Source organism: Microtus pennsylvanicus, chromosome 1, assembly GCF_037038515.1.
Source record: "Microtus pennsylvanicus isolate mMicPen1 chromosome 1, mMicPen1.hap1, whole genome shotgun sequence".
Lineage (NCBI taxonomy): Eukaryota > Metazoa > Chordata > Mammalia > Rodentia > Cricetidae > Microtus > Microtus pennsylvanicus.
Genome location: NC_134579.1, coordinates 91,630,226 through 91,645,299, shown reverse-complemented (window position 1 = coordinate 91,645,299; position 15,074 = coordinate 91,630,226). Strand labels below are relative to the sequence as shown.

Below are 15,074 nucleotides of genomic sequence, written 5' to 3'. Positions count from 1 at the left end.
TCATTCACCAACCAGTAAAGCACCACATACAGGAGGACTTCCCCCATCACTCCTGCCTCTGCTGGAGCATCACCAGTGTTTATAACCAAGGGGTGCACTTGGTCAGTGTGTATTTACCACACTGAAAATCTGTGTTGGTGTGTGGTTTTTCACACTGAAAAACTGTGAGGGTGTTAAAGGCAAACTCCACAATGTGAACCCCTATCCCAGGATGCTTGCTCTCCCTAGTTGCTCTGTCCCTTTTCAGCCTTGCTCGTGTCTCCTCAGACACCCCTGCTCAGGGCATGTGACTTTCTGGTTCTTTTGCATTGTTAATTTTACTTTGTTGTTCATGTGTGTGTTGGAGAGAGAGAGATGTATGTGGGGGCGCTTACATGCTGCAGCACACGTGTCAGTCAGAAGACCACATCGTGAGTTGATTTCTTTATCTTTGTGTGGATTCTAGGGATTAAACTCAGTTGTCAGGCTTGTGTGGCTTTTGTTGTGCTGACTCATAGGCTTCTAAATCTGACCTTCCTATGAAACAACCTTAAAAATCGTTTATGTATGAGATTTTGGCGTGTGTGTGTGTGTTCGTGTGTGTGTGTGTGTGTACATGATATATGTGCACGTGTGTTTACATATATGTGAAGGACATACATACACATACACACAGGTCTGTGCAGTGTACACAGAGAACAGAAGAGGGCATCAGATCCCCTAGAACTAACTTTTCTTTTTCTAGGTTTTCCACAGTCTTCTAAAGGCTCATGCAATGGAAGCCCGAGCGATTGTGAGACAAGCGATGGCCATTTTGACCCCAGCGGTGCCAGCCCGCATGGAGGATGGACACCAGATGCTGACGCACTGGACCAGGAAGATCATCGTGGAGGAAGGCCACACGGTCCCACAGCTGGTGCACATTCTTCACCTCATCGTGCAGCACTTTAAAGTATGTAAAGGGACGGCAGACGTGTGTGGTGCAGCCTCAGACGCTGGCTTCGAGCCCCTACTCTCGCTATAGGAATACTGATGTGGTGTTGGCCCCTGTGTCTGCAGGTGTATTACCCGGTGCGGCACCACTTGGTACAGCACATGGTCAGTGCCATGCAGAGGCTGGGTTTCACTCCCAGTGTCACCATTGAGCAGAGGCGGTTGGCTGTGGACCTGTCTGAGGTTGTTATCAAGTGGGAACTGCAGAGGATCAAGGACCAGCAGGTAGGGCTGTTGGCCTTTGCCATCACCTCTCTCTGGGCTCCTTACATGTCTGCTGGTAGTCGGGCAGTAAAGTCTGGTGTGTCTTTTTTCCAGCCGGATTCTGACATGGACCCAAACTCTAGTGGAGAGGGTGTCAACTCTGTGTCGTCCATTAAGAGAGGACTGTCTGTAGATTCTGCGCAGGAGGTGAAACGCTTCAGGGCAGCCACCGGGGCCATCAGTGCAGTAAGAACTTATGCTTTCCTTGGGTCTACCTGCTGTCCTCCTGGGACTCTGCCTATATTACCCTGTTTTTTTTTTGAGCATTCTTGAGCCAACTACTCAAAAGACAACTGGGAACTGAGAATAATCGCAGGGCACAGCACTTCCTGGAGGTCTTTCCCATTTTCTGACATTCCTCTTCACTGGCTTGTACCATCAGGAGTCTGCTGGTTACTTGCAATAAAGACCGCAAGAGGAAGCTGGGGTGCGGCACAGCCCAGACTCTACCAGAGAGGGGCTGAGAACAATTGGTGATGGAGCGCTCGCTCCAGTAGAGCTCAGCAGTAGAGGGAGGGGCTGGCGGCTCATATCCCAGGTCTTCCTGCACAGAAACCCCACGCCTCCTCTGCACTTAATTCTGCTATTGCTAACGTTTCTGCCAAGAGTCAGTTTCTTCCCTCGCCACTGGCTCCATCTTTTCACGGCCGTGTTCCCTCTGGCTGGCTGTCGCATGAGTCATCACGCCTCACTGCCAGTTAGTGCATTAAGTCATGTGCCCTGCCAGGACTGTAAGGTTCACACAGCAGAGATCCTCTGCCCCCAGACTCCTTCATGCCCAGAATCTGGGAACATTTGGCAGGATGAGTCCGCACTCCATGAGAGGTGCTGGCTGTGGAGTCCCTTCCCACTTTAAAGGACAGTCCTTTCCTAGGTGTTTGGGAGGAGCCAGTCCCTGCCAGGAGCCGACTCTCTTCTTGCCAAGCCCATTGATAAGCAGCACACGGACACCGTGGTAAACTTCCTCATCCGAGTGGCTTGCCAGGTATGGTACTGCAGAACCCTGCAGCATGGAGTCTGTGACCGGGCCTGAGAGCGTATCTGCTGCCCTGGTGCCAGATGGTTCTCATACTGTGTCTGGCTTCTGTTTCTGGAGCTTGCTGTATCTCAGGCTGGCCTCTAATTTACACTCCTCCTACTTGAACCTTCTGAATGCTGCAGTTACAGGTGTGTGCCACATTCGGATACCTGTGTCTTTCTTTTGGTAGGCATAATCTGCCCCCTGATTTCTCCTTTCAGCGTTAATGAAGTAATGGCATGACTTGAAAAAAGTTACCATGTATTCAATATGTCACATAGAAGTCACAGGATAACATGTGAGAGTCAGTTCTCTTTCTATCACATGGAAATTCAGGTCATCAGGCTTGATGCCAGGCACCCTTAACCACCCAGGCACCCCAGCCCAACATATCTTACAATTTGCAGCGTCTTGGTATAGTTAAGGGATCCTGGTCAGTCAATCACTTCCTTGTTTTCTTTGCTATATAAGTTGGGGATGGTGCATAGCTCATGGCACTGAGTTGGCCAGTCTGCAGGGATCTGTGCAGCTTTCAGTTCCTTGTAGGAGTGCTTATAGCTTGGACTCACCAATCATACTGGTATTTACGTTCTCACAGGGTTGCTGGGAATCTATTTCTAAAACCTGTCATTTTGTTTTACAAAAAAGAAATTCCAAAATATGAAATTTTCCTTAGAAAAGAATTCGGAGTGGTGGTGCCATAGAGATGGCTCAACAGTTAAGGGCACTCTCTGTGCCGTGAGACTTTGTTTAATTCCCAGCGTACACATTGTGACTCACCATCTGTAACTCCAGGTCCAGAGGATTCAACCCCCTCTCCTGGCCTTTGCAGGCACTAGGCATGTGCGTGGTAGACCAACATACATACAGGCAAAACACCAAAAGACATGAAGTCTCAAAAACTTAATTTTCTTCATTGGGGCTCAGTTCCTCAGTCCTTAAAACTTGTGAGCAAGATACTGTGTTTTGTGAAATACTAGAGATTAGCACAAATTGTGAAGAATCACGAGGTGTTCAACCGGAGATCCCCTGTTTCCTTGCAGGGCGAGGGGTTCTGTGTGCAGTTACCCCTCTTTGAGGAGTAGAGACCCTGCTCTCAGTTACTGCAGATCCTGCTGCAGGGGAGTGGGAGTGTGTGGGTGAAGAGGCCCAGAGGGAGGAGGAAAACCAGCTGTCGGAAGATGCGTGGGTGCAGGGACATTTGAGAAAACAGCGTCGCTGCTCTTCCTGTACCTGTAAGCTGGTGTTCAGTGACCAACCACTTGGCATTTTGTAGGTCAATGACAACACCAACACCGCAGGGTCACCTGGAGAGGTGCTCTCTCGTCGCTGTGTGAATCTTCTCAAGACCGCTTTACGACCGGATATGTGGTGCAAGTCCGAGCTCAAACTACAGTGGTTTGACAAGCTGCTGATGACCGTGGTAGGCATGGGCTCTGTCAATCAGTGCCGTCACTTGGCTGGGGACATCTCTGCTGGGCCTGAGTCTAAAACTTGAGCTTTAAGATGTGCCTACTCTGACTTGTGGCTCGATGAGCATGGCTTTGACCTTCTCTTAGTCAGCCCAGAGTGCTTAGACTAGATCAATGGTGTCTTTCATATTTCAAGGCATGCCTGTCTTCTCTCTTTCCCTTCTTTTTTTTCCTTATTCGTCCTTTTCCTCCCTTCCCTCCTTCCTTTCTTCTTTCTGTCTTTTTTACACATCTTATGTTGACTTCGCTGCTGGCTTGGTATAACTGTTGTGGCTGACTAACCTGACACTCTTTACAATAAGTTACAATTTGTAAAATATTTTCTCAATGGACTAAGCCCTGAGTAGACTCAGCGTAGGCAGCTGATGAGTTGGTTCCATTCCAGGTTATCTCTGTGTCTTGTTTACCTGGAAACCTTGATCCTTGGGTTTTTCTGATGGCAGCAAAAGCCTGGATCATGTCGCTGCCATCTAAGATTCCCTTTGTCCAGTTGTTTGATGGAATTCAAAAGCTTTCACTCTTGGACTTAAAAGACCTGGCATAGATATTTGCTGTTTGGGTCCACAAAGAATTAAAACACTGCTGTCATAGGTTTAAAAGGCTGTTACAAGGGGCTCATGGTCAAACCGAAGGTCCCATTCTTAATGGCTGTCCAAATTCCTCATTGCCCTTCTGAAAAAGTCACTGGCTTTCTGGTTATAGCCCAGTTCACAGACAGCATTGCCTTGCTCCCGGGCAACTGCTGGGACCTAACTGTACATACATGATGTGTGTAAACTACAGGAATGGAAGTTTCCAGAAGCCATGCCTATGCTTCCTGCAAACAGTTTTTATTTTTAGTAATACAACCATCTAGTACATTGGTTACATGATACAATTTGAAAAACATTTCCTTGGCCTGGATTTTTTGTATTTTGAGTAAGTAGGCCAACAGAAGCATTCTAATACCTTTCCGTTTTAGAGCAAACTTAATGACATTTTAAAGAGGTTTGACTAAATTTTAGATCACATTCTGTTTAGGATGCAGCTTTATAAAAGTCCTGCTGTGTATGGTGGCTACATGCTGTGACAGCGGTACCCATCTTCATTCTTCACTGGCTTTTTACTTCGTTCCAAATACTTGATGACATCCAGTTTCAAAGCTGTGGATTTGCATCTCTCCACTTCCTTCACCTGAGAGTGGCCTGTTTTCCCATTGCAGGAGCAGCCGAACCAGGTGAACTATGGGAATATCTGCACAGGACTGGAAGTGCTGAACTTCCTGCTAACTGTGCTACAGTCACCAGCCATCCTCAGTAGCTTCAAGCCCCTGCAGCGGGGCATCGCCGCCTGCATGACCTGTGGGAACACCAAAGTGCTGCGAGCCGTCCACAGCCTCCTCTCTCGCCTGATGAGCATTTTCCCTACAGAGCCAAGTAAGCAACCCTTCCCTCATGCCTCTCCTTTGCCAGAGACTGTTGGGCCTGGGACTGTTGCTTGAGAATGCTCAGTAATGAGAACTCCATTCTGTTTTACTCCTGACTTTACTTTTTTGTTTTGTCTCTGAGATAGGGTTTCACTATGTAGCTCAGGCTGGTCTCGAACTCTGAGACCTACCTACCTCTGCCTCCTGAGTGCTGGGAATAAAGGCATGCACCACCATGACCAATCTCTCAATTTCTTTTAAAACATTATTTGACTTGAAAATTTAGCAGTAACGTGTTATTTTGTTTCTTCTCTGAAATTCATTTCTTCATCTGCTGGTTTTGTTTCTCAGATATTTATTTAAGGGAAGTTAGGTTGAGGTATCAGAACGAACGTTGAGCAGCTGGTTCCTTGAAATTGTGCATGTTCTGATTAAGTGTACTTAGAGCTGTCAGGATGAGAGTTGCCCTCACTGGCGTGACCACAAGGCGCACACTGTCTTGTGTAAGGAAAGGCTCTGTGCTGCCCACTCCACAGTTAGAGCTTGATCTATGGGACTATGCAGCCTAAAGCCCTGACCCCAGCTCCCTGCCCCACATCGTTGCAGGCACTTCCAGCGTGGCCTCCAAGTACGAAGAGCTGGAGTGCCTCTACGCAGCTGTTGGGAAGGTCATCTACGAGGGGCTCACTAACTATGAGAAGGCCACCAACGCCAACCCCTCGCAACTCTTCGGTGAGTACCTGTGGTCCCTGCTCCCTGGACAGCTGTCTTGGGAAAGCCTGGGGGGGGGGGCTCTGCTGCCTTGGGTTCTGCGTTCTGTCCGTCACTTGTGCTTCCTCCTCTGTCTTTTGCTCATCCCCAGTGCACTCTTGACTTGAAGATTGCCCGTGCACTGGTGGGTGAATTGCTGCCTCCTGGGCTGTGTCTGAGAAAGACAGACCTAGATAATCAGGGCAGCTGAATAACTGCCCCAGATACCCAGAAGTCCAACTTAGACGCCTTGCCCCTTACCACTCTAGTCCTTAGAATTGGGTTGCTACCATAATTTTTTCCCTGTCATATTAATGTCATTGTGTAAAACTTGGGAAATCAATATTCTTAGAAAAGTTACCTCTAAACCTCTCAATTCGTTAGTAGTAAGTACTAATAGGTTGGCATGTATTTTTTTTTAACTTAATTTTTTTTGGAGAGATGGTTTTGTTTCTTTGTTTTCCAAGACAGGGTTTCTCTGTGTGCCCATGCTGTCCTGGAACTCGGTCTGTAGACCAGTCTGGTCTTAAACTCAGAGATCTGCTTGCCTCTGCCTCCCGAGTACCAGAATTAAAATGTGTGCACCCCCACTGCCTAGCCCTGTTTTTATTTCTTCTTATGTTTATGCATGTGTGTATGTTATCTTCCCAGTCCCTATATCTTGTTTTCTATACATAAAAAGATCCGTAACCCGCACTTGTTACACAAATGCTTGTGTCTGAACCTGTGTTCTAAATGGTTTCAGTTGCTAATGTCACAGACACGTACTGCTTTCCTAAACTGGCTGCTCTCTGAAACGCAGGGCCTGGGTGTATTTGTTTTAATCAGTCTGTCTTCCTGTTCACACCTGGCTGCTCTAGAGCCAACTGATTGGTTTGTGTGACTTTAAGTGGGGCCATCTTGTGTGCTCTGACTCCTATCACAGGTAAAGGAGCATCTCTGCTTGCTCCTTCTCCAAGGTGTTCAAAGAAGAGCTGACCCCCACAGGCCCTGCCTCCCTCTGTAGAGTGACCTCCATGGGCCCTGCCTCCCTCTGTAGGGTGACCTCCATGGGCCCTGCCTCCCTCTGTAGGGTGACCTCCATGGGCCCTGCCTCCCTCTGTAGAGTGACCTCCATGGGCCCTGCCTCCCTCTGTAGAGTGACCTCCATGGGCCCTGCCTCCCTCTGTAGAGTGACCTCCATGGGCCCTGCCTCCCTCTGTAGAGTGACCTCCATGGGCCCTGCCTCCCTCTGTAGAGTGACCTCCATGGGCCCTGCCTCCCTCTGTAGGGTGACCTCCATGGGCCCTGCCTCCCTCCTCTGTAGGGTGACCCCCATGGGCCCTGCCTCCCTCCTCTGTAGGGTGACCCCCATGGGCTCTCCCTCGCTCTGTAGGTGACTACAGGCTGGGGTGTCTCATGGTGATTGGCTGTGCCAAGGTCCTCCTTGTCTGGTGAATTTAGCTCTGTCACTGTTATGTCCTTAGAGGAGAGCAGAGCAGGATACATTCCATTTTTTTCTTTTGTGTGCATGGGTGTTTTGGCTGTATGTGTGTCAGTATGAGAGTACCTGGTTCCCTGGACTGGAGTTACAGACAATTGTGAGCTGCCCATGTGGGTGCTGGGAACTGAACCTGAGTCCTCTGGAAGTGCTGTTAACCACTGAGCCATCTCTCCAGCCTCAACACATCCCACATTCAGCATGGATTCGGTTACCTGGCTTAAAATCAGGCTGACTATACAATGGCTGCTGTGCAGAACCAGGTTTAAACAAGGACAAGCCTGAAATTGTCCACACCTGGGATGTTGACACCTGTAAATGACAGATGCCCTCTGATGGGTCTTTGATGTGACCCAGGAGTAGGAGTCAAGTTCTCTCAGGGTCAAGATGATTATTAAAGAGCTCACTCAGTGTTCCTGTTCTGATCTTGGGCAATTTTCATAGAAGCACGCAATAAATTCTAAAAATTTTCATGTTCAGATAGGCTAGATCTTTGTTGTTGTTGTTCTTTTAAGGATTTTGCTCCTGTTTTACTTTCTCCCAAACATCACGGGATAAAAAGCTTTACAGAGGATAATTTGTCAAAGCCTAAGATCCAAAACTGAAGGGAAGAATTTTTTCTTTTTTCTTTCTTTCTTTTTTTTTTTTGGTTTTTGAGACAGGGACAGGGTGTCTCTGTGTTACAGTCTTGGCTGTCCTGGAACTCACTTTATAAACCAGGCTGGCTTCAAATTTACTGAGATCTACCTGCCTCTGCCTCCCGAGTCCTGGCATTAAAGATGTATGCACCACCGCCCAGCAGGGAAGCATGTTTTGTACTGAAGCACAGAAGTCGACTCTGGAGGGTAGGGTAGTGTGGGCAAACTTAAGATTCAGGGTGACAGTTCATGCTTCAGAATGTGAACAGTGTCCTGCAGACAGGAGCTTTTAGAGTTGGCAGAGTTGATGGCTTTAAAAGCACACTTCTGTTACTTAATTTTGCTGTTACTTTGCGTGTATGTGAGGCCCAGGACCTGCCTGTCTTCTGTCTCTGCAATGCTGGGATTACAATTGCTTGTCCCCATTTCTGGCTATGAGATATCAAACTTGGTCCTTCGGCATGCCAGGCAGGCACTGTACTGATGGAATTGTCTCCCCAGGACAGCTGTTATGTCTTTGTAAAATCACTGCTATTCCTGCCCTGCAGGGACACTTATGATCCTCAAGTCGGCCTGTTGCAACAACCCAAGCTACATCGACAGGCTGATCTCTGTCTTCATGCGCTCCCTCCAGAAGATGGTCCGAGAGCATTTAAATCCTCAGGCAGCGTCTGGGAGCACTGAAGCAACTGCAGGTGGCAGCCTGGGACTGTTCTTACTCCACGGACTTTGGGGGTCATCTGGGCAGTACAGGTTGTGTTTGAACACTACCGTGAACATCGGTTAATGTGAAGTTGTGATAATAGGCTCTTGTGGCAGAGTTTTAAAGTCAAAACATGGCTTAGACCAAAAATCAAGTTTAAAATTTGAGGGTGTGAGAATGAAAAGCAACCGAAAGTGGCGAGTCCATGTGAACCTTCACAACCACAGTTATCTATCGCAGTACTTTACGACAAAGTGCCTACTCAGAATTCCTGTTTCTGAAGAGTTACGTCAGGCTCCTACCAACTGGGAGGGGGAGAGCGGTAGCAGTGTGCTGTGTTTCCCATGGCTGCTGAAGGCTCCCCCAGGACCCAAGTGCCAAGTAGCTTCACGTAGGATGTGGAGAGGCTGGGGTGCCTGTGCAGGCTCCATCAACTCTGTCACCCCCCGCCCCGTTCTTGTGTTTGGGGCTGCTAGAGGGTACTTTGCAAGATGCAGTCTTAAAGAAGTGACATTTCAGAAAAGGCCTAGAGTGAAAACCTTCATAAGCAGTTTTTGCAGGGCAGTGGCTCCTTTAAGTGCATCTGTAGGGATTGGACCCAGGTATTTGTCCTTTCTCTGCACAGCTGGAACAAGTGAGCTGGTGATGCTGAGCTTGGAGCTTGTGAAGACTCGGCTGGCGGTGATGAGCATGGAGATGCGGAAGAACTTCATCCAGACCATCCTGACTTCCCTCATCGAGAAATCCCCAGATGCCAAGATCCTTCGAGCTGTGGTGAAGATCGTGGAGGAGTGGGTTAAGAATAATTCCCCAATGGCAGCCAATCAGGTAAGCTGCCAGGTTGGCTTTCTCTGAAACCCAGGAATGTGGAAGCAGTCCCCTCCTACTCTTTTTCCTGACCTGTGTGGAATAAGGGCAATGATGGATTGTTCCCACCATAGCTTAGCTTGATCAGGAGTTCCCTGAGCGGGCCAAGCAGATAGACTGACCAGCTGCTCTTCACGGTGGCTTTTCTTTTGTTAAAACGCTGTGTGGATCTTATTTGTGAGTTTAGTCTTTAATGGGGTGGAGATGAGCTGTGGAATGCTGTTGCTGGTGAGAGACTGCCATGAAGGAGGGGGTTTGGCAGCTTCTGACTCGTTTCCAAAGTGAGTCGTGGTGGGGAAGATGCTTATTGCTGTGTCTTGACTTTTTGAGTACCCAAGAATAATCACAACCACCTTTGATTTTTTTTTCTTTCTTTAAAAATGAACTGGCTTGATTGCAGTAAATAATAATGTTATTGTTAAAATAATGGGAGCATGGAGAGTTGGAAAGGTGGCTGTGAAATGCTTTTGGATCTGTGGTTTTTCAAGTAGAGGTAATATGCACTTTCTTTGGGGAAACCGATTTTGTAGACACCTACACTCCGGGAGAAGTCGATCTTGCTCGTGAAAATGATGACTTACATAGAGAAACGCTTCCCAGAAGACCTTGAACTAAATGCCCAGTTTTTGGACCTTGTTAACTATGTTTACAGGTAATCAGCACTGGTTACATTGCCTGTGGGTTCATAGTGTGGTCTTACACTCGGCAGTGCAATATGACTTCAATCTTGTACTTGTGTCTAAATTGAGTATTCACTTTGATATTAGGGTGACATACCTTAATGGCATTTCTTTGTCTTTTTTAAAAAGATTTATTTTGTATATGTGGGTGTTTGCCTGGATGTATGTGTGTGTATATATATATACATATATATATATGTGTGTGTGTGTATATATATATATATACATATATATATATATATATGTATATATATATGCAGTATCCCTGGAGGCCAAAAGAGGGCATCAGATCTACTGAAACTGGAGTTACAAAGGGCTGTAGGCAGCCATGTGGGTTCTGGGACTCGAGCCTGACTCCAGGAAGTACAGCTAATGATTTAACTGACCCATCTCAGCAGCACTCTTGCTAGCATTTCTGAGCCCTTGCAGAAGTGTTGCTCAAACCTTCATGGTGGAAACACACCCTGGTGTTCCAGCGGAGTTGGTTTGGGGGAGCTGGTGTACATCGTCGTGAACACTGATCTGGGTGATCCCCTGGCTCTTACGTCTTCTCTTACCTCCTGTCATTGCAGGGATGAGGCACTTTCTGGCAGTGAGCTGACTGCAAAGCTTGAGCCCGCCTTTCTGTCTGGGCTTCGTTGTGCCCAGCCATTGATCAGGGCCAAGTTTTTCGAGGTTTTTGACAACTCTATGAAACGCCGTGTCTATGAGCGCCTGCTGTATATCACCTGTTCCCAGAATTGGGAAGCCATGGGAAGCCATTTCTGGATCAAGCAGTGCATTGAGGTAGAGTGGATAAACTCAACTTCTGTGGCTGAGAGAGCCTGGGGGTTTTCTGAGGGGACATAGAAGGCAGCAGGTTATCCTGTGAATTGGTCACTTTTCTGTTGCTGTGTGAAAGCACCATGACCATGGCAACTTATGAAAGAAAGCATTTAATTGGGCGTATGGTCCAGAGGGTTACAGTCCACAAGGTATAGCTAAGGCATTACAGCAGGAACAGCTGAGAGCTCACAGACTTCAAGCCACAAGGCTTAGAGCACACTGGGAATGGCAAAAGTCTTTGAAAACCTGAAAGCCCATTTCTAGTGACACACCTCCTCCAACAAGGCCACACCTCCTAATCCTTCCCAAACAGTTCCACTAACTGGGGACCCAGCATTCTAACATGTGAGCCTATGGGGACCGTTCTCATCAAATCACTGCGTCCTACAATATAAGGAGGTATAGAGGTATCCCATCATGCACCTGTTCTTGTCCCACTGCAGGGGAGACAAACAGGCCTTGCTGATAATTAGAAGTAGGGACTTAAGACAACATTTCTCATCTTACTGTGAACTCATATCAGAAAGCCAGAAGAAACTTTAGTGGGCAGATATTCCTTCATCTTCACTTAGAAACATCTTTAAATTTCATCTGTCTCAAAAGTTGAGTGGATGTTGTTGTCATCACCTCAGTCACAAACAGCGTGGGCAGCTTGCCAGCGCTGTTGCTTTGGGTTCCTTGGTGTGAGGATTTGGGCCTGGGGCAGCAGCAGGCAGGCATGTGCAGTCTGTGAAGTCGAGCCTGCAGAGGGCTTGCTCTTTCCCTAGGAGGGAAGTCTGCCGTGAGGATCGCAGGGAACTCCTGGGCCACTCTTGTTCAAAGGTTTCAGGCATAGGCCTCTGGTTTGTCGGGTTACTAGTGCTTAGCAGACTCACACCATCTAGAGAGAGTAAGACCAGCTTTCCCTTCGGAGACAGCTGCAGCAAACAGTTCTTAAATTCATCTTTCAATGAATTGAAGGGACCTGTTCTGGATGGACCTCAGTGACAGCTGGTTGCCATGGGTCCTGTTTATGAAGAATTGATGGCTTTCTCAGTGCCTAGGGCAGCATAAGCAGCGGCCCTGTAGTGATCTGCAGGGGTTGCTACACTGCAGATGTCTTCAGGAAGTGCTGAGAACACAAGGGGACCACAGAGGCAGTCAAGGGTGATAGCACATCACAGAAGATCTTAGGTGCTCTCGGTCCCCGAAGAGTATGGGCTGGTTCTCTGCAGTTATACGAAGTCTTTGAGGGGTTCGGAGAGAGAAAGAGTCATAGGGCTGGTTGTGTGCAGAGAGATGATTCTGAGAGAGGGGGTCTGAAGATGGCCTAGGAGGCTCCCTGGCTGGACTGGGGGCTGTGCCGCCTGAAGTGAGAAGGAACGGCAGAAGGAAGTGAAGCAGAGGGCTCTGCCTGGGTGAGGTCTCTGCGGCAGAGGGGAGGATCACCTGAGAAGCAAGTTCAGGCCTGCAGCTGACCTGGGTTAGGTGCTGTGACCTGAGTTGTGGGCCTGCACTGTCTGTCTGTCTGTTCTGATGTCTAGGTGTTCACACACTCCCAGTGCCAGGCGTTGGCTTTAAAATGGTCTTCTTTCCCTTGATCCTCTAGCTCCTCCTGGCCGTGTGTGAGAAGAGCACGGCCATCGGTACCAGCTGCCAGGGAGCGATGCTTCCATCCATTACCAATGTCATCAACCTGGCCGACAGCCATGACCGGGCTGCCTTTGCCATGGTCACACATGTCAAGCAGGAGCCTCGGGAACGAGAGAGCAGTGAGTCTAAAGAGGAGGTGAGTCTCTGGCTGCCTGGATGGAGTTACCACTCATTTTGAGTTGGCAGGAGCATTAAGAGCTTGTTTCTACCCAAAAGCCTGAGTTTAGACTTTTGCCATTAAAAAGATCTTAGTTGCATACCTATTTGCTGGCGTCATTCTGAGCCAGTTCTACTTGGAACAGGGGAATTGATTTGGTTTTTGAAAAACCTCTGCTGTGATGCTGGTCTTAGTGATACCCACCGTGTAGGAACCCGGTGCCAAGCCCTCCTTCTGGGAGCCTTGTGTATTGCCACCTGGTCCTAGATGGGCAACATGGAGCTGAAAGAGTGTCTGAAGAAAAGCATTTCTGCCAAGGCTGGTACCATAGTCTTCTCAGCTCTTGGGTTCTCCATTCTTCTCATTCTTCTCATGGAACTGCATATGCCAGCACTCTAGGCCACTGGCTTTGGGAAGCACAGCCTGTTGGGATGTCGATTTTAGAAGAAACCCTTCAGTGACAAGGGAGAACACTTGTTTCCTTTGCTCTAAGGGGGAAGTTGGGCTGGGATTGTACTTGGTTGGTAGAGTTCTTCGTATCAGGGAGTGAAGGCCTGGGTTTGATCCGTAGCACAATTCAGTTAAGGAAGAAGTATGGCTAATCAGGTCATTCGATATGGTCTTGCTGTAATCGGAGTGACATCAGTAACTATCTTTGGTGACTCATCAAAGGCAATATAGTGGATAGTATAGCTGGCCTCTTGACTTTGGGAGATAGTTCCTGATTTCTTAGTTGATTGTGACTTAAGAACTTGGAGACAGAAAGTTCATTCTTGTGTGTGACATAGCAGGCACTAACCCAGGTCTGTCCTGTGCAGTGACCCCAGCAACATTAACACAACTGAACAAGGCTTTGGGCAAGCCGTGCTGCATCCCAACAAGTGATATGCTTTTTTCATTCCAGTGATGTTTGTGCTATTTATTTTGCTTCCTATAACTCAGATACAGAAGCATATGGTCATCCTTCCACAGTTGTGTGAGAGAGAGATGCAGTGGGGTGCAGGGTGAACGTGAGCCAGAGTACCATGGTGACGGGGATGCCGAAATGAAACACATCTGTATGCAAATGTCTTCCATCTGAAATGCTTAGGAACAGAAGCATTGCACATTTTGGGTGTTTCTGGATTTTGAAAGTTCAATTTTTTTCTTTATAAAATAATATTTTTTGTTTACTTTTTTGTTTATTTTTTTTAGTTGAAAAAAAAATTTCTGCCTTCTCCCCATTTCCCATTTCCCTCCCCCTCCTCCCACACATCGCCCCCTCCCCCACTCCTCTCCCCCTCCCCCCACTCCATTCCCCCTCCCTCTTGAGAATGAAGAGCAGTCCAGATTCCCTGCCCTGCGGGAAGTCCAAGGTCCTCCCCCTTCTATCCAGGTCCAGGAGGGTGAGCCTCTAAACAGGTTAGGTTCCCACAAAGCCAGTTCATGTATTAGGATCGAAACCTAGTGCCATTGTCCTTGGCTTCTCATTAGCCTTCACTGTCCACCATATTCAGAAAGTTCGGTTTCATCCCATGCTTATTCAGTCCCAGTACCGCTGGCCTTGGTGAGCTCCCAATAAATCAGTTCCACTGTCACAGTGGGTGGGTCCTGACTTCCTTGCTCATGTTCTCCCTTTTTCTGCTCCTCATTTGGCTCTTAAGAGCTCAGTCCGGTGCTCCAATTTGGGTCTCTGTCTCTATCTCGATCCATTGCCAGATGAAGGTTCTAAGGTGATATGCAAGCTATTCATCAGTATGGCTTTAGGATAGGGTCATTTCAGGTTCCCTCTCCTCAGTTGCCCAAGGTACTATCTGGGGACATCTCCCTGGACACCTGCGAGCCTCTCTAGAGTCAAGTCTCTTGCCAACCCTAAGATGGCTCCCTTAATTAGGCTATATATTTCTCTGCTCCCGTGCCCACCCTTCCTTTATCCCAACATCCCATTCCCCCAAGCTCCCCCTATCCTCCCCTTCTCACGTTTCTCACCCCATTTCCCCATAGCCCCATGCCACCTCACCCCCAAGTTCCCAGTTTTTGCCCGACAATCTTGTCTACTTCCCATAACCAGGCGGATGACTATATGTTTTTCTTTGGGCTCACCTTCTTATTTAGCTTCTCTCAGATCACAAATTATATCCTCAATGTGATATATTACTTATGGCTAGAAACCAATTATGAGTGAGTACATCCCATGTTCCTCTTTTTGGGTCTGGGATACCTCACTCAGGA

General features: G+C 47.9%; 1 protein-coding gene across 17 annotated transcripts in view; it reads left to right on the top strand.

Moving 5' to 3' along the window:
* The window catches only part of Trrap (transformation/transcription domain associated protein), a 103,082-nt gene that overhangs the window by 51,976 nt on the left and 36,032 nt on the right, over positions 1-15,074 (top strand). For all 17 annotated transcript variants that reach the window (XM_075973367.1, XM_075973349.1, XM_075973377.1 and 14 more), the window contains 12 exons: positions 725-931; positions 1,039-1,197; positions 1,291-1,422; positions 2,111-2,221; positions 3,531-3,677; positions 4,928-5,141; positions 5,738-5,863; positions 8,548-8,694; positions 9,328-9,530; positions 10,100-10,221; positions 10,822-11,035; positions 12,663-12,842. In XM_075973367.1, coding sequence (XP_075829482.1) covers positions 725-931; positions 1,039-1,197; positions 1,291-1,422; positions 2,111-2,221; positions 3,531-3,677; positions 4,928-5,141; positions 5,738-5,863; positions 8,548-8,694; positions 9,328-9,530; positions 10,100-10,221; positions 10,822-11,035; positions 12,663-12,842 — 1,962 coding nt within the window. The remainder of the gene's footprint in view (positions 1-724; positions 932-1,038; positions 1,198-1,290; positions 1,423-2,110; positions 2,222-3,530; positions 3,678-4,927; positions 5,142-5,737; positions 5,864-8,547; positions 8,695-9,327; positions 9,531-10,099; positions 10,222-10,821; positions 11,036-12,662; positions 12,843-15,074) is intronic.